The sequence below is a fragment of the Camelina sativa genome, chromosome 10 (genome assembly GCF_030686135.1).
Source record: "Camelina sativa cultivar CO46 ecotype springtype chromosome 10, ASM3068613v1".
NCBI lineage: Eukaryota > Viridiplantae > Streptophyta > Magnoliopsida > Brassicales > Brassicaceae > Camelina > Camelina sativa.
Window position 1 is genome coordinate 14,696,238 of NC_141889.1, and position 27,497 is coordinate 14,723,734.

The following is a 27,497-nucleotide window of genomic DNA, read 5'->3' on the forward strand; positions in this document are numbered from 1 at the left end:
ATTTATTTTATAAATATGATATGACATGACATTTTGTTGTATTTTGATTGGTGAATGTAGAGGGGGTGAATGAAAAAGGGGACAATTCTTGGGTTCACCCCTATTCACCCCCTTTAAATTAAGGAAACAAATCTTAATTAAGGAAATAAATTATGTAGATCAATCAATTTTAAAATTATTAATTTAAATATTATATTACAGTTTTTAATTATTACATCTAAACCCTAACCATTTTTATAAACCCAAACCGACATATAATTTTGTTTAATTGTAAAATCTAAACCCTAACCACTCTTTCATAAACCCAAACCGACATATAATTTTGTTTAATTGTAAAATCTAAACCCTAAACATTCTTTTATAAACCCAAACCGACATATAATTTTGTTTAATTGTAAAATCTAAACCCTAAACACTCTTTCGTATACCCAAACCGACATATAATTTTATTTAATTGCAAAATCTAAACCCTAATCACTCTTTTGTAAACTCAAACCGACATATAATTTTGTTTAATTATGAAAACTAAATCCTAACCATTCTTTATAAACCCAAACCGATATAAAAATTTTAAAATTACAAATTTAAACTATAATCCTCTTTTATAACCCAAACCGACATGATTTCTTTATCAAAAGATCTACATAATTTGTATTGTCTTTTTATTTTAATTTTGAATTTTTTTTAATATGATATGACATGGTATATTGTTGTATTCTGATTGGTTAATTAATAGGGGGTGAACCCAAAATTTTTTCAATAAACATATCTAAAATTGTAAGAGACAATATTTGGAAAACTTCTAAAAAAACCATAAACATGTTTTACCAAATACCAAAAAAGTTGATAAAAATCTATGAAATCCATGACAAACAAGTATACACAGTACAAATTAACCAATCAATACAATAACCCAAAAAATGAAAAGATGTGTGGAAAGTGAAAACGTATGTAACAATCCTTTAGTTAACCCTTTAGGGGAGACACTTTTATGTTTCTTGTGCATCCTTTCTCCAACCCCACCGGAGCCAATCATGGAGTCTCCTCACGCTCTTTTATCCTTCATTTTCGTGTATCTTACTTCTTTGTTTGCAATACTTGTAACCCCCAAATCTGTGTTTATTCGTATCTATGAAAAGTATTTACTAATCTATATATACATTTTTTGAGACATTTATGAAATAAATCATGAAGTTCATACATATTTACAAGGAATGTCATTGGCATTTAATTTTACAATTATTTTTTACTTTAAATAATATCAAATTCGGAATCTAATTGAAGAAAATTTTCTCCTTTAATTATTTTTTACTTTAAATATGAATATTGTCATTTTTCCTTTTTTAAGTAACCACCAATTTGGTTTCTCCATTATAATCTTCATTTGGTAATATATAATTTGGAAATTTATAATAAATTGTGTGATTACAATTGACAAATTTTCCCAGCAATTTTATGAAAAGGATGAATGTTAAAAAAAACCAAAAAAAAAAAAGAAAAAAGGATGAATGTTCTATACTTTATCTAAGAATTTACTCCTTTTTTTAAACTATGTATATAAATTAAAGTTAAAATTAGTGATAAATTAATAAAAATTAAATCTTGATAAATCAATATATTTTCTTGGTCCCAATTTTTTTTATGGTTCTACTTAAGAATAGGTAAATTAATAACTCTATAAATGAACTTTATACAGTATGCACTTTAAAAAAATGATTAATATGTTTTATACTTACCCAAAGTGAGAGATGCTCTAGATAACATATTATATACACATATTTTTAATCAATTAATTAAAGTTTATAGAAGTAAACAATTAGTATAATTCATATAAAAAACAAACTTACTTTTATTTTCATTGCACACATAAAGTAAATATACTAAAGTGTTAGATTATTTATATATGAAACTAACAAAAATAGAAAGCCATTTCTATTGTAATGATATTATTGAAAAACTACAATAGAATTAAAATACTACTATCTCTACAGTGAAAACTAAAAAAAAAAACACTTCTCGACGATTTAAATATTTAAGAAACTGTATGATATCGTTTTTTCTATATTATAAAAATACACGGTATACACCTAAAACATAGAAATTGGACACTACATAATATACAGATGCAAAATACTGTTCATTTACAAAATACAAAAATTAGTTGCATATCTATAGTTAATCTACCAAATAAAATACATTTTACATTTTTTAAACAAATTTAGTCCTGCGGTGTACCGCAGATGAATATCTAGTCGTTAAGTATAATAACAAAAGAAGAAAAATGAAAATTTTCCAACCTTGCGCCATATAGAAAGAACATTACATATGCTTGGAGAGTTAAACCGTTTTAATTCAGTTAATCCGAAGCTTTCCAACATTCTTAACCAAATTTATACATTCAAATCCAACAATCAAAGATTGTAGATGTTACAATTTCTCCCTATAAAAACAACAGTTTTATCACTAAACTAATTCCACTTTTCATATGTACTAATAATTTTTATTTTGATATCATTTCTTTCACTCCTCCCCAGCTCGATCTTCATCAATTTAGAAACTGAATAATTTCTGTGATTTATTTTGAAGTTTTTTATAAACAATTATATTTTGAAAAAGGGTATCTATTTTGGTTCTTGAAAATTTGGTTTCAAAAGTTTACAGTTAAGAAAAAAAAACTCTAAAACAATTCAATTTTTTGATATTTGAAAGTCTAGTAAAGTAGTAAACAGAGCTCCAAATAAAATGGTGACACGTACCAATGTGGCATATTCTCAGTACAAAGCAAAAAGAGAAGCGTCAATGCTCGAGACCATCAAAACTCGTCACGCGTAGATGAAACAACCTCTGGACCATGACCATGAACATGCCTTTACTAATGATGATTGCCCTAATTACCTCAATGTCGTTGTTACTTGCCTCCGGCGAACCGATCGCAACAACTTTAGACGGCCCGTTCAAGCCATTGACCCGCCGGTTCGACCCGTCTCTACGGCGAGGCAGTGACGACTTGCCTATGGACCATCCGAGGCTGAGGAAGAGAAACGTCAGCTCCGATTTCCCAGAACAGATTGCTTTAGCTCTCTCTACTCCAACGTCCATGTGGGTCTCTTGGGTCACTGGTAAAGCCAAATTCTTGATTATATATTTCTTGAATTTTTCAATATCTGAAATCTCTAGGCTTTGAATTAGTCCAATTGAACTAGGATTTGTGAGATTTGTTTATATTCTTCTTCTTTTCACAGGTGATGCTGTAGTTGGGAAAGATGTGAAACCGCTTGATCCTAGTTCAGTTGCTAGTGAGGTTTGGTATGGGAAGGAGAAAGGGAAATATTTGATAAAAAAGAAAGGGAATGCAACAGTTTACAGTCAGTTGTATCCCTTTGACGGTCTCCTCAATTACACATCAGGCATCATACACCATGTCCTCATTGATGGTAACAATTACAAAGAGCAATTTCATTCTTCTTTCTTGTGTAGAGTTTCTTATGTGTATGAATGAATCTTTGCAACTTCATTTTGCTTGAGCTGAGTATTACCTTGCTTCTTAGTTCTAAAAGTTGACATTACTTGCAGCGACAACTTGAAAGTGTTTAAAGCTAGGCACCTAATTGTGAAGGAATTATTAAAACAATCCCCATATTTAACTTTCATCTTATTGTGTGTGGACTTGTGCTGTGTGTATATTTTCCTTAATAGAAAGAAAGATGATATCTTTTGAGACGCTCTTTTTCTAAATCTGTGTTGACTTTGCCACTGTCAAGATTTTATTTTTGCAGATATTGGTTGCAATGCTGACTGACTTGACATATATTGTAGGTCTTGAACCAGAAACCAAGTACTTTTATAGGTGCGGCGACAGCTCTGTTCCTGCAATGAGTGATGAACTTTCTTTTATGACTTTGCCACTGCCAAGCAAAGACGCATATCCTCATCGAATTGCCTTTGTTGGAGATCTGGGTCTTACCAGTAACACAACCACCACCATTGACCATTTGATGGAAAACGACCCTTCGATGGTTATAATTGTTGGGGACTTAACGTATGCAGACCAGTACCGTACAATTGGTGGCAAAGGAGTTTCATGTTTCTCATGTTCATTTCCCGATGCACCAATTAGGGAGACGTATCAACCTCGCTGGGATGCCAGGGGAAGGTAAACCTTACTATCTCTGGGTTAACAAGTTAGATTTGAAGAAATCTGTGTCGGTCCTGCTTAGCTTTCTGTCAACTTGTTCCACAATATTTTAGAGTGAATAATACTGTGCATAGGAAAAAAGGTTATACACTTAGGAGATTTTGGTGGTAAAACTTTGATTTGTGTGCAGGTTCATGGAGCCACTAACCTCCAAAGTCCCAACGATGGTCATTGAAGGAAACCATGAGATTGAGTCTCAAGCTTCCGGAATCACCTTTAATTCATATTCTGAAAGGTTTGCAGTTCCGTCAAGTGAGAGTGGCTCCAACACCAACTTCTACTATTCTTTTGATGCGGGAGGAGTGCATTTCGTTATGTTGGGTGCATATGTTGACTATAATCACACTGGTAAATCCATGGATACTTGCAGTCTCTTTTCTTTGGTTTCAGCAAAGCACTTGTATCTTTTGTACCCTGATTAATGAGGAAAATTTCTGGTTCTCCTACTTCAATCACTCTCATTTTTATGAATAATTAATGTGTTATTTTAGGAGCACAATATGCATGGCTAAAGGAAGACTTGTCTAAAGTTGATCGCGCAGTGACACCATGGCTGGTTGCAACAATGCATCCGCCTTGGTACAACAGCTACTCCTCGCACTACCAAGAGTTTGAATGCATGAGGCAGGAAATGGAAGAGCTTCTCTACCAACACCGTGTTGACATTGTGTTTGCAGGACATGTGAGTTCTCTATTTTTCTTGTTGAAACGGAAATTAAATACTCTTTGATTTCTTCCTCTTGTTGTTGAATATCTTGTCACTGTTTGTTTGAAACAGCCATGTTGCAGTAGCGAAGTCGACTTATAGTGATATAGAAATGTTATACTGTTGTTCTTCTTCTATGGTATGATTAAAAATGGCGTTTATTGCTTCTGAAGGTGCATGCATATGAGAGAATGAACCGCATATACAACTACACACTAAACCCGTGTGGGCCAGTTTACATAACTATAGGAGATGGTGGTAACATTGAGAAAGTTGATGTGGACTTTGCGGATGACCCTGGGAAGTGTCCTTCTCCTGAAGACAACATCCCCGAGATAGGAGGATCATGCCCTTTAAATTTTACTTCTGGCTCTGCAAAAGGCAAGTTTTGCTGGGACAGACAACCTGATTGGAGTGCCTTCAGAGAGAGCAGCTTCGGCCATGGAATCCTTGAGGTATATCTTCATTATGTTTAATAAGAAAGAGTGATTCTCTTTTATGCGACGAGAGCTGACCATTAGAATGTGTTGTTCATACAGGTCATGAATTCAACGCACGCCCTGTGGAGATGGCAAAGGAATCAAGATGTGTATAAGGACGACATCTATGGTGACCAAATCTACATTGTCCGTCAACCAAATGTCTGCACTTCCCTACAATTTCGAGGTACTAGAGCAATATATGATATATCTATACTACGTAGCTCTGTGGTCTTAGTCTATATAGGTACAAGTTGTTCAATAAAAACTAATCCATATGACATTTTAATATATTTGCTTGCTGAAATGGGAAGCAGGCGAAGAAAGGGAGAAATCAGGCGGCAACAAGTCTAGGTTTTCCTCTCCCACGTTACTAATGTTCATATGTATATTCTTCATGTTTTGTACTTCTAGGTCCATTGTTTTTGGACATGTTATATAAAACGCGGGTCAACTATCATGGTTTACTTTGTGATTAATCTGAATTTGCTTCGAGTCTCTTTGCCATTTTTGGTTATGAAATCTTCTCTAAAGTGGTTAATTATTGCTAAGAAATCAAGCCCAAACACTTCCGTGTGTTGGGTAGACTGTAGTGTTATGCCCATAAATTGGTATGCCTGGTACTCTGAACGCTAGGAGAATTCCCCTTTATTTTTGTGTTTATGGCCTCTTCTTGGGTATTTAAATTCTTTGGTATGCAGATACTTGCATCCTTATTTAAAATTGAGATTTGCATTATCTACATATTCAAGCACTTGATGAGGCATAAAATAAAGACCACTACCTATAGCCTGGGTCTTGCCATGGGAGATTTAGAGTTTTTCAGGTAAGACTTGTTACATGAATCCCTCAATGAGTTTATGCTTCATTATCACATGAGTTGCTAAGTAATGCTCATTTGTAGTACGGTAGTACACTAGTACCTATTTTTTTTGACACATCACGTCAGTGACTTGAGTCACTTGACTACATGTATCATTCTTATTATTTTTTTTGAAAACTGGCATTTCCATTTCTCTTCTGTAGAATCTTCCTAAAAAATCATGAGGTAGGTGCCTCTTGCTCAACATGCCATTGCATTTTCCAAATATATATTGAGTCAAAACCGATGCTCCAAAGAGCCTCAGGTTAGTGTCCCACGGAGTAGTGAAAATGGTGATATCAATCTATTTACACGCCATGAATTTCTTTAGTTTGTAAAGTAGTTTGCATTTTCTGCATCCAAAACTGTCGAGTTACGACCAGCCTTGCTGGTTAATTAGTTTATAGTTTTGGACTCAATAGCCAGGGGTGAGGAAGATTCGGTTTGAATAATGGTGGCATAGTTTTTAAACCCACACAAAAAATATTTCGTGGCATCCCTATCCTATCCCGTTGTAGGCCAGCATAATTAGGTCTCCACTGTTTGAACCTATCGCTTACATGAATATTTTACATCAGTTGTCCTGTTCTATGAGTATTGGCTCCAATTGATGAAAATCTCCCTGAAACATAGTGTTTAAATTCCATATCATTGAATCTGTTTTAAGCATTTTGTGTGGCTATGCTAGCATAGAAAGAACTTGTGCTATATAAGTATTCGGATAATAAAAGAAATTTTTATGTTGAAGATGCATTAGCTGTTGGTAATGTGAAGAAGTGTTAGATGACCATTTGATGTCACTAACATTGGGAAAATGTATATAACTGAGAAGAATCTCGCCCTTTTCGTTGTGTAGTTTCCTGAGAAATATAGACGGTTGATGTGATCCCATTGCTGGAGTTTGGATGCAATCGAAAAGATCGACGCCAAGGTTCAGAGGATATGTGTGTAAGATAGTCAGACGTCAAACTGATCCCTCAACACATTCAGTTTGGTGGAGTATTTAAGGATAACATTCTCTACTCCTGCGAGGCTGGCGCTACAGTAAACAGGTGCAAGCTGATCTGATGAAAGAAGCAGTTCTGAGATATAGTTCCATTGCTTCGCTAGCCATAAAAAGTAAGCTGCCAACATGAGATAGACTGGTTTGATCAGGTGTTCAGAGTTTGAGACTTATTGCAAATGAGCCATTTTTTTGTTTTACAGCTGTCAATTAAATTTATTAATAATTTTTTGTTTTTAAAGGGAAGCAATTGTAAATATCCATATTCAAAGATGAACTACATGACAAAGTGAAATATATGTTTCCTTAGTAAAGATATTTTTTTCTTTAAATTTATATTTATATAAGAAAAATATTAACTTACAAGTATATATGGAAAGCAAAGAAGTTAAGCAATAAAAAATCTATCCAAGGCAAAAAATTTCCAATAGGCAATAGCTAAACAATTTTGCAATACAGCCAGGTTACAACTTACAACTTACAAGTTACAACTATGCATTAAAAAAAAAAAATCTTTTATGTGTTATTACTTATTAGAGTAATTATAATGACCCAATATAACAACACAAAATAAAATTAAAAGTTCTAGTACATGAAACAAAAAAGCCCAAAATACATTACTAGGAAGTTATTAACTGAAAAGTTGATTTTTACTCCCATGAAACTTTGCACGGTAGTACAATGATACCATCTTTGATATTAACTTTTCACTTTTTATTTCCCTCTTTGAATCTTGACTATAATGAAAAACTGAAATGATTAAAGTTGAAAGGTTGTGAAAGATTTTCTGAAAAAATAAAGAAAAATTCTATTGATATGTTTAAATTTTGGATTAAATTTTACATTATTGTCAACCTCAGCAAAAAAAAAAAAAAAATACACCAATTGTTTTTTGCATTTGGCGGGAAAATTTTTGAGACACTAAAATAAAATAAAAAATAAGCCAAAAAAATGAAAGCCTCGCTCGAGAATCGAGAGTCTGAGTGAGAGAAGGAGAAGAAGATGAAGAAGCCAATTCCAAAAATTAGGGTTTTTGGTCAGCGATCAATTGCTTCTTCCTTTCTGAATCCCAGTTCGATTCCGTAAGCCTTCAATCCCCTTTCGATTTCTAAATTCCCTAATCACTCTCCAAGGTTTTAGATTTTGAGTAATTGATTCCGTAAGTGTGATTGTGTGTTTTTAATAGTGTCCAAGCCTCTTCGAGTAATCAATCGAACAAATCAGTGCTGCTTAAGCCCAACAACAACAACATTGAGGTAACGAACAATGACTCTCTCTCTCTCTCTCTAGATTGCTTTGGAATTTGAGTTGGGATTTGTTGGAAACTGAGCCAAAAGCTGAAACCTTTGAATTGATTTTGTTAAGAGATTTTAGATTTGGTCTTTGTTTGGTTCTTGAACAGGAAGGGATAAGAAGACCATTCACCTCTTTTGATTGCTCTAAACTCTCTCATGGGTTTGGGGTGGAGAGAAAAGCGAGGGAAGAGAAGAAAAAAGACGATGGTGGTCTTGAGAAGATGATGCTTCAGCAGTTTAAGCCAAGAGAGGTTCAGATAAGTGAAGAAGTGAGTAGGGAGATAACTGTTGAGGCGAGTCTTGAGCCGGTGGATCAAATCCCTGCTGAAGAAACAGATCATCTTGCTTCGCACTCCGATGAAACCAATGAACATATCATTATTGTGAAGGATGATAAAACATCAAAGAAAAGAAAAGATCCTTTTGAAGGTATGTCACTTTAACAGCACTTGGGTCTTGGGTAGACAACAAATGGCTCAAGCAAGTTCCTTTTTCATTGTCTATATGAGATTTCGAAAGAAGTGTGTGAATTGAGAACATTACTTGATGTTTTTGTTCCTCAGGTCGCATGCATCTTCTTTTTTTTTTTTTTTTTGTTGGTTTTAAACATAAGATCTTAGCCTTAAAATCTAATAATGATCTTTGAGATGTCAATAGTTGATAAGAGTATATATGTTGAATCACTAGGTATGGAGAGCATGAGTAGAACAGGAAAGTCTGTTATAGTCTTTGGAGACAACTCAAAAGTATCTAAGCCAATGCAAAGGGAAAGAGAAAGAGGAAGCAACAGTAATAGTAAAATGCAGAGATCAACATACAACCATTGTGAGTGACGACAACAAGTTCCAGTCACTTTTTTATACTTGGAAATAAATCTAACTCTATGTAGTTGAGACTTATATGAACTTTCTCCCAACAGATGCAAATGGTTCAGGATGGTGGGACTGTGACATGGAAGGTGTTGATTCGGAAGAAGTGGGACACAGTGAAGTGTGGGAAGGAGTTGGCTCAACAACATTCGGAGATATAGTTGATTGGCACTAACGATTAACAACAGGGTCGGTCCATGTCTCTGATATCACACCTTTTACTAATTATTATGGTTTGTCTGAGAAATTGATTCGGTTTGTGTAAAACAAATAGATTCGTTTTGGCTTGCTTATGGTAAAAACGTTAATTACCCAAAGACTTTATATAAAGTTTCTTAATTGTAGAGCTTAACTCTTTATGCTCTAGGATATTTCCAAGATCAGATCAGATCAGAGGAGGTCGAAGCTTCAAACAACCTAGCATATGATAAAAAATGGCCTGGCCGAAATATATATATATATATATATTCTAGAACAAATAAAACGTATCAATACCCAAGTTTGAACCTAGCATATGATAAACCATTCAGTTCCATATTCAACAAAATTTCTTGTAATGCTACTCACCTCTCTTTTAAGACACGGTTCCATCTTCTGAATGTGAAAAAAGAGGTTGAAGTCTAATGAAAGGATCGAGAACTCCGTAGATAGGGTGTTCGTCACTCTATTTATGGAGTAGTTTTTGGAAAGGGGAAATGTTTGGAAACTTAATGAGAGAATTTGGAAACTTAATGAGAATTTTTGGTATGGTGGAAGAACCCACTCCAGAAAAGGACTTGCATAGTAAATGTAAATAATTCACAAAGACCGCAATTAATATATATTGGAGATGGGAAACTTGGTGAGCAAGTTATGAATGATTTTTTTAAGGTTGAGAAGATCACCAATTCTTCAATTAGTTTTTATTGTTTTCTCTTCTATCTTGCTTCCCGTTAAGAAGAACATTATTCATGTCTTTGCTTCTAAATCAGCCCTCGAAGCTCTGCTTTCGGAAACCTTTGTTGGTGAGATCCTCTCCTCATCTTTCTGATGGCATCTCATCTTTGTCGTTGCCAATTTATTCTCATTCTTGTGTCTTGATCTGCGCTGATCCATGCGGAGGTAATCGCGGATTTGCCACGACTAGGAGGTCTGGTGGTTTCCTTCGAACCATTTCTTCTTTGAAAGAGAGCGAAGAGGTAAGTGAGAACGATAGAAAGGTATATACAGAGCTGCGTAAGGAAATGGGAACGATAGGATCATCCTGTGGATGGCTACCTACTTTGAAGGACGGCGTGTTGCGTCTCCGAGAAATGAATATAAACAGTGAAACAGATCCGAAACGCATTGTGCTGCCTCCTCTTGTAACTCTGCCTCATTGCCAAACCCAATATGTCACCAACGTGGCCATGTCTTCTTCTTCTCCTCAAGAAGAGGACTGTGTTCTGGCTGACAAGTTCCTGGGTCCTCAGCTCAGCTTCTGCAGACCGGCTCGAAGGAACTCCGAGTGGGTCAACATCAGAATGACAGACCCATGCTTCTTCTCCTCCCCTGTCATGTATTCCAAGAAGGATGACATGTTTCGCATAGCCGGCTCTGGAGGCCACCTCGTCGGATCATGGGATCTCCACAACCCTAGCAACAACCCCAAGTTGCAGAGCTTGCGGTTTCAAAACCTTCCCAAGCTGTCCGAGACAAAACGAGACCTTTTGGATTCGTGCTACACAACCGAACACCTGGTGGAGTCAGTAACCACCAGTGAAACTTTCATGGTTAGGTCGTACAAGAAGACCGCAGAGATCATCAAAGGTGTCCCGAGGAAGAAAACAGAAGCAATAATGGTGTTCAAGCTAGACGAACAAGGAAACGCTGTTTATACTCCAGGCCTCGTAGATCAAAGCATTTACCTCACCAACGCTGAAGCTTTCTGTGTCCCTTTGAGCTCCTCTCTCTGCTTTGGTCGACCTAACTTCGTCAAAATCTTTGATGTGGACGAACGAAGAATATTCAAGCTGGCTGAACAAAAGTGGGATTGTTAAGAGTCTTAGAGATATCAGTCTGGTATTGGGTTTGAGTCCTTTTCTATTAAACCTTTCAAACACCAAAATCTACTTTTATAAATCCTCTGCATATGCTCGTGGAGAAGCTTTACTGTCATAAATTCCCAACTACTGCGAGGCGTTTGATTCGTGTGTTGTGCCTTTAGAAATGTACACTTTCCTCGGACTTTGGATCATAACTCCTTGGTTCTATCTACAACATCTAAATCTGGCTGATCAAAAATGGAGTTGTTAGATCATTACACATTAAAAATAGTTTGGAATTGAGGTAGAGAGTCTAGAGTCTCTCTTAAACCTTTCAAACATCAAATTCTCTGTGAGACTGATACATAATCTTGCAGAAGCTTTGCTATAATCTCTAAACGACAAGTGATGCACCTCGTTTTTGTGTTTGTAGATTTACTTATGTCTCCCGATTTGTTCCTGCCTATGAGCCTGGAGGGATCTTCCCATCGGTCATCTTCTCTGTCACTTTGATCTTTTATGATTGATTGCTCCCTTTCAGGGACTTGTGTCAGAAAAACCGCTCCATTACCAGGTTCCTTAATCGAGGGAATTCAAAGAAAGTTTCAGTATAAAGAATAAGTCCTAACAAGTTTATGAAGAGACATTTAAGACTAATCATGTTCCCTTAAGTCTCAAACAAGACAATGTAGTATTTATCACATCTACCAATTGTCTTTCAGACATCAGACTCATATTAGACACTTCAGATTCCAAACAAAAAAAGCTCACTAGCAACAGAAACATCATCTTAGCTAAGATATATTTAGTGTGTTTTTATGTTAACTTCTGTTCCTGTTGTTAGTTATTGTTATTTTGTGTGTTTTTATGTAGTTAATAAATTAAGATATATTTACTTACAACTTGTATGGTAAGATTCATCTTTGACTCAAAATATTAATTATACTTTTTCATATATACATCTGATTATTTCTATACCTACAAAAAAAATATAGGATATACTGATACAATTCTATGCAATTATGTTACTTATATGGTTAATGCTTTAAACTTGCTTAACTTGATTCTCAAGAAACAATTTCTTATTCCATAAACTCTCTCATGTTCTAGTACTCGAGCTACATGCATCATGGTAGGCTCTTGATTAAAACCTGGATTGACAAAATTTAAACAACATATGTTAACTATAATTACTTATTTGCTTCATGAGTTTTCGTATGAAAGAGAAAAAAAAAAAACTAAAACTAAAAAGTCATTTCAATAAACACTCTTAGATCTCTCACTTTACATATATGAGAGAGTGTCATGTCTTGAATTTGTTGGTACGTCTAACGTCTCCATGTCAATATTACTAACTTACTATAATGTATTAAATTGAATAGAGAAAAGACCATATACATATGATAATTAGTACATGGATCCCAAAAAAAATTTAGTTATGAACAATTAGTTAAAAGTGTCTTTTGATTTTCCTTCAATTAATTTAATTAATTTTTAAAAATAGAGAAAGACACATGCCATTTTTTGGTGTGATGATGTGAAACTCATATGAAAAGTTGGCCAACTTTCATATACTTATATGATTTTTCAACACTTTTGTTTTATTTTTCTAGGGTTTTCTATGTATCAAGATACTACAAGATTTTTTTTTTGTCAATATTGAATCTCTCAAATAATACACCTCCCCTTCATATTTATCAAATTGCACACTGATAGTGTATGTCTTAACGGACCAATCAGTAAAAAAATATAGTCGTAAAAGTATGCAATTGTAAAAAGATACACAACGACAATGAATAGTTTGACATACCAACCCTTAACAGATTGCATTAGTAAAAAATACACTCACATTGTATATTCTGATGGATCAACCCATAAAAGATTGCTTTCATAAAAATATCAATCATAATCTATTCTAACATATTACTAAATTTTATCCCTGGTACACCACATGACAATTTTTTATAATTATTAAGTATAAATATATGTTTTTTTTTTGTTTTGTGTTTGTTTTAATATTTTTTTATTAGTATTAAGATTATATTATATATTAGTTTAAATTAGGTAGCGATATATTAGGAAAGCCTAAAATATGTTTACATTTATACAATTTTTAATTTAATGTACCTATTTTTATGTTAACAAAATTAAATGATTTCAAAAAATATTAATTAGTTAGTTATTATTTCTTGATCTTTTTTCTAAATTGTCTTTTTTTTCTTCTAGGAAATATGCTATTCAATGAAAAAACATCACTTGCCAATACACCATTTCCAAATATCTTATTCAAGATTGGAATAAATAGTATCCGAATCTAAGTAAAATCCATTTTGTTGTCTTTAAATCTATTTGGATACATCCTATAGTATTGGTACTTCATTAATTTTTTTTTTTGTGTGGACATTATCCTAATTGTGATTTCCAATAAATAATAGTACAGATGTTAACGACAATATAACTTTCCATGACCAAACAATTTACTTTGTAGTTGCAAATTTGTAGTGATTGATAAGATTTCCGACCATAACTGAAAAAATAGAAAAATCTAAATTTTGTATGACGATTTTTTCATAAGGACAAATAACTCGGTATTTTACATCAATCAACAATTATAGAAACGACTAGGTGATCGAATTAAGAATGGACACATGGTAAGATGTGCAATTTTTGTACTTTCCAATCAAAATTTTGATGGAAACATTTTAATGAAAATATATCTACAATGCAATATGTGCCTATTTTAATGCATTAGACCTAAGTATGGTAAAAATATTTCTTTATTAAAGAAAAACTTTGAAATCCAATGTTATGAGAGAAATATGGAGTTTTAAAAGAAAACTAGACTAAGTAGTTTTTAGATTTGTAGAGTAATAAAATCGAAAAGAAAAAAAAAACCCAGATCCACATATTCAATAGTTAACACAAGCGAGCAAAAAAGAAAAAAGAAGCAAGTTTTCATCTAACCATTGGGAAAGAAGCAACTAGAGTTATTATCACTTAGTAGATCATCTTATACAAAAACTAAAAGGGAATACTACTAATTTATTCAAAAGCTCTTCTCGGCATGGGCCTTTCTTAATTCTTCTTCTCGATATCTTCAGCTTCTTTGGCTTCCTTCTTCTTCTTCTCTTCTTCGGCTTCCTTCAGCTTCCTTCAGCTTCTTCTTCTCTTCTTCGGCATCCAACAGCTTCTTCTTCATAATTACGTGATAGTAATTCATACTCTCCATCTCTTTTTCGTCCACCGCATATGTGAAGTGTTTCTCCATCATTATGATTCTCCCAATCGTTTCATCATCATGGACGAACTCATAATAGGAACCTTCTTCTGTCCCCTTCTCAACTGATTTCACTGGATGTAATTTCAAATCAAATTGTCCTTTGCTTCTTTTGGTTGACTATGAGAGAAAATGGAAAGAAAGCAATTTAGGGAGAAGATAGATTTCAAAACTCACCATTTATGTTTCAGTGTAAAAATAGACAACAAGAGAGTTTCTCCCCTCCCCTCGACCAAACCCACAATTGCTTTTTCAGTTGCTTTTTTGCAGTTGTAGACCAAACTTTGAAATGGTAAGAATCGAGGGTGACAACATAAATTATACAATCTTATAATTTATTACATATAAACGACTTATCTTGTGGTCTTGAATATGTTTTATTGTGTATTACATAACACTCCATATCATGCCATGAATCAAATCTTGTAGAAAATCTCTCTACATATATATAACTGTATCTACTCATCTAGTCCTTATTTGATTATTGAAGACTCACAAAGCATTACAACTCTTTCTGTTATTGATATGAGTGCAGTGCAGACTAAATCAATTACACATTTTAAGTAATCAAATACCGTAAATCTGATCACACAACTACTTGCTTAGTAAAAGTTTAACATTTGTGAACTGCTACCTATAGAATTTGATGTTTCAGGTGATGCAGCAAAATTTTTAATCATCCTTTGTGATCTTATGTCAAACTCTTAGAGCATGTGTGATTGTATGTTGTTAAAGAGGTAGAATTGTTATGGCAGATAACTAGATTTCCAAATGTGGTGATCCTTCTTTCAAAGAACAAGGAATTGAAATGAATTTTGGTGATCTATAGCCTATAGCATAATTTCTTTGCATTGATTAACTTTGTAATTGACTAATGAGCATAACATACTGTAATAACAATATGACATGTATACAAAACAAAATCTTAATGTTACCGTGCAAGAGACAACATCTTATATTGTACGGACAACGACGTCAACCTTCTAAATTTTTTTCTATATTTTTTATTTTCTTTATTTAAATTCTAATTAATGTTTCTGCAATGTACTGTGTGCTACTTTAACCCATAACTTGTCTCTAAAATAAAAATATTTTGCTGAAACTAAAAAGAATTTCTTATGTATTGTGCCATTTTAATGCATTAGACCCTAAGTACTATGAAAATTAATTCTCCTTTTCACTATAACCAAATTTTGAAACTTAATGATTATGGGAGAAATTTGAAAATTTAAACTAAAAATGAAGTAAATCGAACCAACCCTATGGTAAAAGGACAAAACCCCCAAGTGATGTTGAATTCTTGAAGCTGTATGTTGGTATATTAAATAAAATCAAATATCTTTCTATAGTTAGTTGTCTTCTAGGCCTATTATTATGTAACATATTAGAATTATGTCTTCTCTACAAAAGTAAGATTGTATCTTTATTTTTATTTATTTTTATAAAACAAAACAATCCAAATTAAATCAAACCTGACTTAATTAAAATTGGATGATCGAACATAAACCTTAACAGATTTAAAACTGAGTTTAAAACTAAAACCAAATTAGTTTGAAACTAAACCGTGGTTATTAAACCAATCAAATCTCACATCTTTTGTACTTTAGACCCAAAAAAAAAACAGTTGGACAGTGGACACTAAACTGACCCAAATCAATAAAATTTGACCGGTTCAAAGTCATAATCAAACCTTTTTAACTTTAAAAGTATATTCAAATAATAAAACCATATCCGAACAAGCTTAATCATATTCAAATAAAAAATACCAAAATAAAAGCAAAAATGAAAATTTCATGTGAATCAAATGAAACCTACATTGAGTTAAATTGAACCGATATTTCGGTTTATCTAAGTCAATATATTTGACTTTTTGGTTTGCTTCAAAATTGGAAACTCATTTCAAATCCGAAATTTTTGTGTTGAAATGATCGTTACCCATTATTCATTTTATTTTTACTTTAATCATTACCTTCAAATTAATAAAAGATTTATGTTGAAACATCTAAAAGTTCCAATTAATTCAAAAACATTATTTTTTTTCCCCTTCGCTTTTTCGTGGTGACTCTAGTCACGCGGTCAATCGTATCTGATCAAAACAAACCATAAAAAATATTTTATGAACCATATGAGAGAACCATCTTTTTTACTTTTTATTAAATCCACACATCGAATATTTGAATATAATATTTAACAGATAGTCCATGGTAATAGTAATTAATGTGCCACGTATGAGAGAACAGAGGGACGTTATTGGGTCGCTGTACTTGTAATTGTGACGCTAAGATACGTGGTATATAATATTTAACAGATAGTCCATGGTAATAGTAATTAATGTACATTAAATACATTAGGATATTTTTAACAAAAAAAAAAAATACATTAGGATATGACTTACAAAAAAAAAAAAAAATTAATAAATATAATTTACTGTATATTCAGAAACCTAAGCAAGTACATAATAACCAGAGTATCTTATGTACATATTTTGTCGTAAGGACACGAGATAATATGATGTATGATATTGGTCTATTAAAATGAAATTAGATATAGTAAAACCTCTATAAATTAATAAATATTAAAAATTAAAAATTTTATTGATCTTAAGTCGGATCAAAAAAAATTGACAAAATTCGATAAGATAATAAGATAATCATGTAAAATATATATATATATGTTGATATAGTAATGTATGCTTTTTTAAAACTTATATCTATAAAAATATTTTTATGTTGTATTTTCTAACTATAATGACATAAAATATTTTCTAACATGTCATAAAAATAGCTAAATCTTTTTACAAATTTCAATTTCTAGATATGCATTATTTTGATAGTTTGATAGACTATTAAAATACGACAATTAATATTTTCATATATCTGAATATATGTATGTCATGTGTACAAGTAAATTTGTCTATAGTATTTGTAATTTCTTGTCAATAATGTTTTTTAGATATTACAAATTCAATTCCAAAATCATAAAATTTACAAAATTTGAAAGTCTAATCTTATTTTGCTAAAATTAACTCAATTATAAGAACTTAAGCAATTAAAATATATATCTATAAATTAATAATTATTAATTTACACTATAAAATAATAATTATTAATTTATTAATATCATGAGAAATTAAAAAAGTGTCATAGTTTCAATATTATTAATTTATATAAGTTTCACTGTATCTTTCTATAGTTCATTATCTTCTACGTAAAGTAACCTACGTAACACAAGTATCCTCCAAAAGTAAGATAACTTTTCTTTTGTTAAACAAATCAAAACCTGACTTAATTAAAATTAGATGATCCAGCATAAACCTTTACAGATTTAAAACTAAATTTCAAACTAAAACCAAATTAGTTTGAAACAAATCAGTGATTATTGAACCAAACCAAATCAAATCTCACATCTTCTGTACTTTTAAACCAAAACAAAACCTGTCGCCCACTGAACCGACCCAAAATCAATATACTTTTTCACCAATTCAAAGTCAAATCAGAAACTTTTAAACAGCACAGGAATCTTTGGTCAATGATCGTTAACCATTATTCATTATTTTTATTTTAATCATTGTAACATCCGCGAACCAAAATCCCGGTTTAGGAGATTGCATCGGTCGATGCAGGTTCAGTTTTCTACGGTTTGACTTAATTTAAACGCTGCATTTTGGGTAAAAAAAAAAGGGGAAAACACCTTAAGTCGTTTCTTTTGTCTCATTAGACGACTTTGGCCGTTTTTGAGAGAAAAGAGAAGAGAGAAGAGTGTTCTTGGAGATTTTTGTGGATTGGTGACTTTTTCTGGTGAGATCTGAGGCTTAGGGCGTTGTAAGAGGCTTCTAGAAGTGTTTTCCTGCGTGATTAAGGTTCAGAATCTTCTTGGCAAAGGTAAGTGCATGACCATGGCTTATCTAAGCTGGAGATATCTCTGATTTGCTTGTTATGTTTTGTTAGGCTTGTTATATTGTTATTTGGGACGTTGGGAGGCTTTTTTGTGGCTTGGGATCGAGTTTTGTGGTTGTAGGAACGAAGATCCGGCGAGAAGCTTCGGGGGAAAACGATGCTCGGCATTGCATCGGTCGATGCACTTTGTGCGTCGGTCGATGCAAATGCGAGGACGACGCGTAAAATCTAGGGTTTTCGTGCTATGTCGAGCATGCTTCGGCCGATGCAATGGGAGAATCGGTCGATGAAAGTTAACCTTGCATCGGTCGATGCAGATCTTGCGTCGGTCAACGCAACCTCCATCTGGTGTCAGTCGATGCATGTTGGTGTCGGTCGATGCTGAGTCCTGGTTTGTTATTGTTGATTGTTGATTATTTATTGATGGTTAGAGATGTCTCTATTGCTAGCCCAGTAGATAGGAGGATTGTCTTATTGAGTGTTTATAAAATACTCATGCATTGCAATTTGTGTTTGTGGTGCAGGTAAAGGCAAAATGTGATCGTGGAATCAAGGCAATGAAGAGGAAGATGTTCTAGAGAATCGATTGGATGTTGTCTGGCATTGCTAGGTTGCTAGAGTTTGGTCATTAGAAACATTGCTAGGTTGCTGATTCTATGTTTCCTGTTGGTTGATTATTGGATATTGTTATATGCTATAGTTGTTGGAGTATTATTGGATATTTATTGGTATTGGTTATTTCCGTTGTTGGTTGTGCTTGTGGTTAGGTGGCTAGTGGGTATGGGACCACTAGTTGTAGTTTATTATTATTATTATTTATTATGTATTATTTATTATTTACTATTTAAAAAAAGGGTCAGGTCGTTTCAGTTTGGTATCAGAGCCCTTACAGTTCTAGGTTTGGGTTCACTAGGTTTCTGTTGTGATGTTTGGGATTGCATGTCTTGATTGATTATGTGAGTTAGTCAATTGTGTGTGGCATGGAGTCCTAGAACATCCTCTTCGAGCCTACAGTGTGATTCCACGGTGAGTTTATGTTTTTGTGGTTTGTGTTATGTTAAGATTGCTTGTTAGCCTCTGTTCTTGGAAGTGCAGTGGTTAAAGGTGTTAGAGTTGTTGGTCGTGGACGTGGGCATTGTCGTGGTCGTGGTCGGACGGGTTTCTGAGGCCAGCGAGTCTGTGGTCAAGAGTTCCACGAGGAGGTATGTCAGAGGGTCGCAAGCGTATCAGGAGGGACCAGAGGGGGTTTCAGCCAGTGAGCGTGACAGATGTGCTGGGAACCCAGGTGTGGGGTTGCAGCGGGTGAAGCCCAGGGTCGAGATGATCGCTTGGCGGATCTGTTGACGTGCTGTTGGAGCGGTGACCGTGAGGGGTACCAGTGCAGGCTCCAGTTGTACCGCATGTGGCGGGGTGCAGCCGAGGGCTGCGGAGGTTGAGGATTTTTCCATCTTATGTTAGGAGGATGGAGCATTTGTAGATGACCGATGCAAGATTCTTTGCGAGAGGTATCGAGCCTAGAGAGGCGGATAGGTGGATATGTTTTTGGAGCAGATATTTTGCTGTTTGGTGGTTAATCCAGTTGGATGTTAGAAGTTGAGTGGGCATGTGTAACATTGCAATGTTATACTCGGACCACATGAGGTACTTTTGGTCAGAAGATGTTTATAGTCGTTAAGGATTGTTGCTCCTGAAGGGATGGTGGTTTTCCCAGAATACCGATAGCTCGAGGGGCTGTGGGCTCCGAGAGTGGCAGAGGGGATGATGTTCTCCTGAGGGGATGATTAGTTCCTCTGATACCAAGAGTGAGATGATATAACTCGAAGACGGTGGTCTGAGAGTGAGATCGGTATGGCTCGAAGGTTGCGACCTAAGGGTGGAAAGTTGGGAGCAATAAATGCCTAAGGCGTGAGTATAAACATAACGACTGAATGTAGACCCCGAGAGAGTGATAGTGGTTTAATCTTGGGTTTTGGATGTGTTGACCAGTGGGCCAGGGTTTTATGACCGGAGCGGTTGTGAATGTGTGGCTGTTGCGCCAGGATTGTGTGGCCGGTGGTGCTGGAGTCCCGGAAAGGGGAGTTGCAGCAGGTATGAGCCGGAAAAGGCATGTTTGCCAGATACATAAGTTGAGGGAGTTGCTAGATTCAAGGTTATGGTAAGCTTGCTGAGGGAGACAAAGCAAAAGGTTCGAGTTGGCGGCTTGCAAAGCATTTGCTGCGGTGAATCAAAATGTGCGAACGTATGGTACTTGTTTGTTTTATTACGTTCGTATTGATGATTTGCTGTGGAGAATTGCTAGGCGAAAAGCTAACTTTGTAATAAGCTATCTTGTGGAAGTTTCCCTAAGAAACAAGTTACTAGTGGTTCTTCGATGAACAAGAGATGTTGATATCCGAGTGGTGGTGAGTTGATGTCAGCATACTTGTTTATTAGTCTAGTAGAGCTGAGGAAGAAAATAGGGGGTTCATCCGTCCTAGTGTATCACCGTGGGGAGCACCAGTGTTATTTCGTTAAGGAGAAGGATTGGAGTTTTCGCTTGTGTATTGATTACAGGGGTCTCAACCGGGTCACTGTGAAGAACAAGTACCCTCTTCCGAGGATCGATGAGTTGTTGGATCAGTTGAGGGGTGCTACTTGGTTCTCCAAGATAGATCTGGCGTCGGGTTATCATCAGATCCCGATAGATGAGGCAGATGTGAGGAAGACTGCTTTCAGGACGAGGTATGGGCATTATGAGTTTGTGGTGATGCTGTTTGGGTTGACTAACGCACCAGCTGCATTTATGAGATTGATAAACAGCGTGTTCCAGGAGTTTCTGGACGTGTCTGTCATCATTTTCATCGACGACATCCTGGTTTATTCTAAGAGTCCTGAAGAGCTTGCAATGCATTTGAGAGCAGTTCTGGAGAAGCTGCGGAAGCAGAAGTTGTTTGTTAAGCTGAGCAAGTGTAGTTTCTGGCAGCGTGAGATGGGCTTTTTGGGTCATTTTGTGTCTGCAGATGGGGTTTCTGTAGATCCAGAGAAGATTCAGGCTATCAGGGATTGACCTAGACCGCAGAATGCCACAGAGATCAGGAGTTTCCTTGAGTTGGCAGACTATTACAGGAGGTTTGTGCAGGGCTTTTCTAACAGAGCACGTCCTATGACTAAGTTGTCAAGGAAAGATGTTCCTTTCGTTTGGTCACAGGAGTGCGAGAAGGGCTTTGCAAGCCTGAAGGAGATGTTGACTACCGCTCCAGTTTGGCTTTGTCTGAGCAGGGAGAACCCTATGTGGTTTATACAGATGCATCTAGAGTTGGTTTGGGGTGTGTGTTGATGCAGCATGGGAAGGTGATTGCCTATGCTCCGCGGCAGTTGCGAAAACATGAGGGCAACTATCCTACTCATGACTTGGAGATGCTGTAGTTTTTACCCTGAAGATTTAGAGATCTTATCTTTATGGTGCCAAGGTACAAGTGTTTACAGATCATAAGAGTCTGAAGTATATATTCACTCAGCCCGAGCTGAATTTGAGGCAGAGGCGGTGGATGGAGCTGGTGACGGATTATGATTTGGAGATAGCCTATCAGACTGGTAAGGCTAACTTGGTTGCAGATGCTTTTAGTCGGAAGCGGGCGACTTTGGTTCAGGAGCATGATATAGAATCTCTAGTAGGGGAGATCAGTGCGTGGAGCTTGTGGGCGGTTTTTCAGGAGCCGTTGGGTTTGGTTACAGCTGATAGAGCAGATATGTTGAGCAGAGTGCGGTTGGCTCAGGAGAAGGATTTGGGGCTGGTGAATGCCTCAAAGGATGTTGATTGAGAGTATCAGGTTTCGGCTAATGGTACTATTTTGGTTCATGGGCAGATTTGTGTGCCTAAGGATGAGGAGTTGAGACAGGAGTTCTTGAGAGAGACTCATGCGAGCATGTTCTCTATTTATCCAGGAGCGACTAAGATGTACCGTGATCTCAAGAGGTACTATCATTGGGTCGGGATGAAGAAGGACGTGGCTAGTTGGGTTGCGAGGTGTGATGTACGTCAGCTAGTGAAGGCTGAGCATCAGGTACCGGGTGGATTGTTGAAGAGTCTTCCCATTCCAGAGTGGGAGTGGGATATGATTACTATGGACTTCGTGCTTGGTTTGGCAGTGTTCAGGAAGTTTGATGCTATTTGGGTCATTGTGGACCGGTAGACTAAGTCGGCACATTTTCTTGCCATTCAGAAGACGAATGGAGTAGCGATCTTGGCTAAGAAATATGTGAAGGAGATAGTCAGGTTGCATGGGGTGCCTGTGAGCATTGCGTCTGATAGGGATTCCAAGTTCACTTCGGTGTTCTGGAGGGCATTCCAGGCAGAGATGGACACTAAGATGCATATGAGTACAACTTATCATCCCCAGACAGATGGACAGTCAGAGAGGACGATCCAGACGTTGAAGGATTTGCTGAGGATGTGTGTGCTGGATTGGGGTGGCCATTGGGCAGATCATTTGAGTTTGGTTGAGTTTGCTTACTACAACAGTTACCAGGCGAGTATTGACATGGCTCCTTATGAGGTTTTGTATGGGAGGTCGTGTCGTACACCGTTATGCTGGACTTAGGTGGGGGAAAGGAGCATTTACGGGGTATATTTTGTCCAGGAGACCTTAGAGAAGATTCGGGTTCTCAAGCTGAACATGAAGGAAGCTCAGGATCGGCAGAGGAGTTATGCCGATAGGAGGAGGAGAGATCTTGAGTTTCAGGTTGGAGATAGAATGTAAATCAAGATGGCCATGTTGCGGGGTCCGAACAGGTCATTGACTGAGACTAAGTTGAGTCTGAGGTATATGGGTCCGTTCAGAGTGATTGAGCGAGTTGGACTAGTGGAATATAGACTGGAGTTACCTGAGGTTATGCGAGCATTCCATAAGGTTTTCCATGTGTCTATGTTGGCGAAGTGTCTCCGCGAGGATTATTAGTTGTTGGCTAAGATTCCTGAAGATCTTCAGCCTAACATGACTTTGTAGGCGAGACCAGTGAGGGTTCTCGAGAGGAGGATTAAGGAACTTTAGAAGAAGAAGATTCCTTTGATGAGAGTCCTTTGGGATTGTGATGGTGTTGAGGGAAAGTTTCCTGAATTAGAAGTTTCTAAAAGAGGAAAGATTCCAAAAGTGGAAAGTTCTAAAAATGGAAAGTTTTATGGGAGTTAGAATTGTCCATTTTTAGTGGTTGTGAGCCTTGGAGGGGCTAGTGTGGCCTTCGTGGTGGACTTTTGAGTCATTGCGCCGTGTGTGGCGGTCTTTTGAGACATTGTGTGGCCTTTGTGGCGGGCTGTTTAGCCATTGTGTGGCCTTTTTGGCAGGCTGTTTAGCCATTGTGTGGCCTTTGTGGCGGGCTATTTAGCCAATTGTGTGGCCTTTTTGGCGGGCTGTTTAGCCAATTGTGTGGCCTTTGTGGCGGGCTATTTAGCCAGAGTGCCTGTTCAGGCGGTCCTTCGGGACAGATGGTCTTTGTGACGGTCCTTTGGGACAGATGGTCTTTGTGACGGTACTTTGGGAAAGATTGTCTTTGTGACGGTCCTTTGGGACAGATGGTCTTTGTGACGGTCCTTCGGGAGAGATGGTCTTTGTGACGGTCCTTCGGGACAGATGGTCTTTGTGACGGTCCTTCGGGACAAATGGCCTTTGTGGCGGTCCTGTTTAGGACATTTGTTTGGCCTTTGTGGCGGTCTTGTTTAGGACATTTGTTTGGCCTTTGTGGCGGTCCTGTTTAGGACATTTGTTTTGCCTTGGTGGCGGTCATGTTTAGGACATTTGTTTGGTCTTTGTGGCGGTCCATGGGACAGAGAGATGATCCTTGTGTGGTCATGAGGTATTCCAGTGAGGGAATATGTGGTTGGTAGGACATCGTGTTGTCTTACGCGAGCCACGGAAATGAAACATGGATAGGGATAGGAATCAGACGTGTTCAGAATTGTTTGCTCGCGACTTTTGGGGAACATAGGTTCTCCTAGTACCGTCATATTTCAAAGACTTTGAGGCTTGGGAGTATGGTTGGTATATCGACTTCGGATGACGATCCAGGGGCGCGCTGTAGGGTGGCAACCCGAGAGATGAGTATTGGACTTCCTTATATATTATGGTATGCGGGCTTAGGCCCAATGAGGAGCCAATATTATGGCATGCATGCTTCAATCTGATGAGGAGCCAATAAAAAATAAAGGTTTAGGCTTGTGAGTAAAAGGAAAGTCCAAAAGTCGAAAGCAAATAATGCCTGGAGCGTGAGTCTATCGCCTAGAGGTGACCTTTCGTAGATCGGTCGGAGGAGTGTGGGCCGTGGAGACGGTTGCAGGGGAGTCCTTGGCTGATGGTTGTTCGAGATTCGAGGACGAATCTATATTGGTGGAGGAGAATTGTAACATCCACGAACCAAAATCTCGGTTTAGGGGATTGCATCGGTCGATGCATATAGTGCATCGGTCGATGCAGGTTCAGTTTTCTGCGGTTTGACTTAAGTTAAATGCTGCGTTTTGGGCAAAGGGAAAAGGAGAAAAACCCTTAAGTCGTTTCTTTTGTCTCATTAGACGACTTTGGCCGTTTTTGAGAGAAAAGAGAAGAGAGAAGAGTGTTCTTGGAGATTTTTGTGGATTGGTGGCTTTTACTGGTGAGATCTGGGGCTTAGGGCGTTGTAGGAGGCTTCTAGAAATGTTTTCATGCGTGATTAAGGTTCAGAATCTTCTTGGCAAAGGTAAGTGCATGACCATGGCTTATCTAAGCTGGAGATATCTCTGATTTGCTTGTTATGTTTTGTTAGGCTTGTTAGATTGATATTTGGGACGTTGGGAGGCTTTCTTGTGGCTTGGGATCGAGTTTTGTGGTTGTAGGAACGAAGATCCGGCGAGACGCTTTGGAGGAAAACGATGCTCGTTATTGCATCGGTCGATGCACTTTGTGCGTCGGTCGATGCAAATGCGAGGACGGCGCGTAAAATCTTGGGTTTTCGTGCTATGTCGAGCATGCGTCGGTCGATGCAATTGGAGCATCGGTCGATGCAAGTTAACCTTGCATCGGTCGATGCAGATCTTGCGTCGGTCGACGCAACCTCCATCTGGTGTCGATCGATGCATGTTGGTTTCGGTCGATGTTGAATCCTGGTTTGTTATTGTTGATTGTTGATTGTTTATTGATGGTTAGAGATGTCTCTATTGCTTGTGTGTATAGTTAAGTAGATGGGAGGATTGCCTTACTAAGTGTTTATAAAATACTCATCTATTGCAATTTGTGTTTGTGGTGCAGGTAAAGGCAAAGTGTAATCGTGGAATCAAGGCAATGAAAAGGAGGATGTTCTAGGGACTCGATTGGATGTTGTCTGGCATTGCTAGGTTGCTAGAGTTGGGTCATTAGAAACATTGCTAGGTTGCTGGTTCTACCTTCCAAATTCATAAAAATTTTGCTCTGATAGGTCAAAAACATAACTTTTCTTTTTCCGGTTTGCTATTTTGTTGTGACTCTAGCTCTGATAGGTAAAAAAATAACACCCCTTACCAAAATTCAAATCCACTATGTGGTGTTTATATATGTATTATGATCCAATTATATCTTTCCAGCTTATATACCAAACCTATGCCACTTTGAGTTACGGTGATGGCGGGACGAATGATCAGTCTATGGGTTCGAATGGTAGCAGCGGATTTGATAGTGCGGGACAACCAATTTGATAGTGCGGTACGGTTGAACTGCGGTACGTGCGGGACAAATATATTTGCGGAACAAGTGCGGTTAATGCAAAATAAACGGTACAAAATAATGTTTGATTGGTGAAAAACTATTTGCAGTGCGGGTTTCATATTTTTTTATTAATAACTAGTATACTTATATAATTTAATTTATTTTTATTAATAAATAAATAATTTATTTTTGTATATATTTAATATAAAGTATAATTGTAATGTATTTTTTCATAGATTTTGTACAAAATATATTTTACATAAGTTAACATAATTGTATAAAACCTAATAACTTCAATAAAAATTTCTTATAGATTATTTAAATTACTGTTTAGATGTGTTACTCAAAAAATTATATCTTACTTGGATTTGTATATTTTGTCTACTATAGTACTATTTGTATGAATGAATTAGTAAATGTTTTTTAAATGTTATTAAATTAAAATTTTATTATAATATATAATATATTCCATGTACTAAAAACAATATTTATAAATAATAATGGATACTTGAATGAAAAAAGAAAATGATAAATTAGTTAAACAAGTTTAATTATAAAAACTACTTGAGAGAGAAGTTATTTTTATTTCTTTTATTTATATTTGTTTTATTTGGATAAAATAACATCTATTTATAATAATAAAAAAGGATATATTGGCGTTTTTTGTAAAACTGCTGCATAAATGATATGTTTGTTTGAAAAGGCGGTTTTAGGCTATTATCCAAAGGATAAAACCGTGTATGGTTTTTTTTTCTTGGCAAAAAACGCAACTCATACAAAAAGTACTGATTGGGGTAAAATGTGCGGTTTTCTATAAAAAGCATTGAAATCCGCCTTTGGACTTTCACCAATCACAACCTAAAAGTATCAAATTGTTGCTGAGGTTTCAATTTGTTATCTTTTCTTCCACTTTGAGTTTACTTCTCTATTTAAATATTTTATGTTCTTTTTATCATACTTTTTGAAATTTTTTTGATTTCACCCCTAGGGTGAACCACTCTTATGCACCTCTAGGGTGAACACAACATTCACCTCATATTTATTAACCAATCAAAACACAACAAACTGTCATGTCATGTCATATTTATAAAATAAATCAAAACTAAAATAAAAAGACAAAACAAGTTAAGGAAACCAATTCTGTAGATTTTTATTAAGGAAATTATGTTGGTGTAGGTTTATAAAATAATGATTAGAGTTTAGATTTTACAATTAAACGAAATCATA

At 36.0% G+C, this 27,497-nt stretch overlaps 3 protein-coding genes across 5 annotated transcripts; all 3 read left to right on the forward strand.

Annotated features, from left to right (window-relative positions):
• Positions 1-2,689: 2,689 nt before the first annotated feature.
• On the forward strand, positions 2,690-7,559 carry LOC104719085 (purple acid phosphatase 23-like). 3 transcript variants are annotated; one of them, XM_087470013.1, is made up of 10 exons: positions 2,728-3,119; positions 3,243-3,434; positions 3,817-4,153; positions 4,326-4,543; positions 4,687-4,877; positions 5,075-5,356; positions 5,441-5,567; positions 5,698-5,734; positions 6,082-6,206; positions 7,099-7,559. In XM_087470013.1, exons 1-9 carry the CDS (start codon positions 2,852-2,854, stop codon positions 6,137-6,139), a joined length of 1,710 nt encoding a protein of 569 aa, XP_087326139.1. In that variant the 5' UTR covers positions 2,728-2,851; the 3' UTR covers positions 6,140-6,206; positions 7,099-7,559. The 3 variants fall into 3 exon arrangements, with proteins under 3 accessions (XP_010435230.1, XP_087326139.1, XP_087326140.1); XM_010436928.3 differs by lacking the exons at positions 6,082-6,206; positions 7,099-7,559 and having other exon boundaries at positions 2,690-3,119; positions 5,698-5,880; XM_087470014.1 differs by lacking the exons at positions 5,075-5,356; positions 5,441-5,567; positions 5,698-5,734; positions 6,082-6,206; positions 7,099-7,559 and having other exon boundaries at positions 2,756-3,119; positions 4,687-4,925.
• Positions 7,560-8,108: 549 nt separating this feature from the next.
• On the forward strand, positions 8,109-9,753 carry LOC104719086 (uncharacterized). Its single transcript, XM_010436930.3, has 5 exons — positions 8,109-8,327; positions 8,432-8,501; positions 8,648-8,969; positions 9,228-9,365; positions 9,460-9,753. Exons 1-5 carry the CDS (start codon positions 8,248-8,250, stop codon positions 9,582-9,584), a joined length of 735 nt encoding a protein of 244 aa, XP_010435232.1. The 5' UTR covers positions 8,109-8,247; the 3' UTR covers positions 9,585-9,753.
• Positions 9,754-10,299: 546 nt separating this feature from the next.
• On the forward strand, positions 10,300-11,994 carry LOC104720423 (uncharacterized). Its single transcript, XM_010438327.3, has one exon. The coding sequence runs from the start codon at positions 10,360-10,362 to the stop codon at positions 11,425-11,427; it is 1,068 nt and encodes a 355-aa protein (XP_010436629.2). The 5' UTR covers positions 10,300-10,359; the 3' UTR covers positions 11,428-11,994.
• The last annotated feature ends 15,503 nt before the right edge of the window (positions 11,995-27,497 follow it).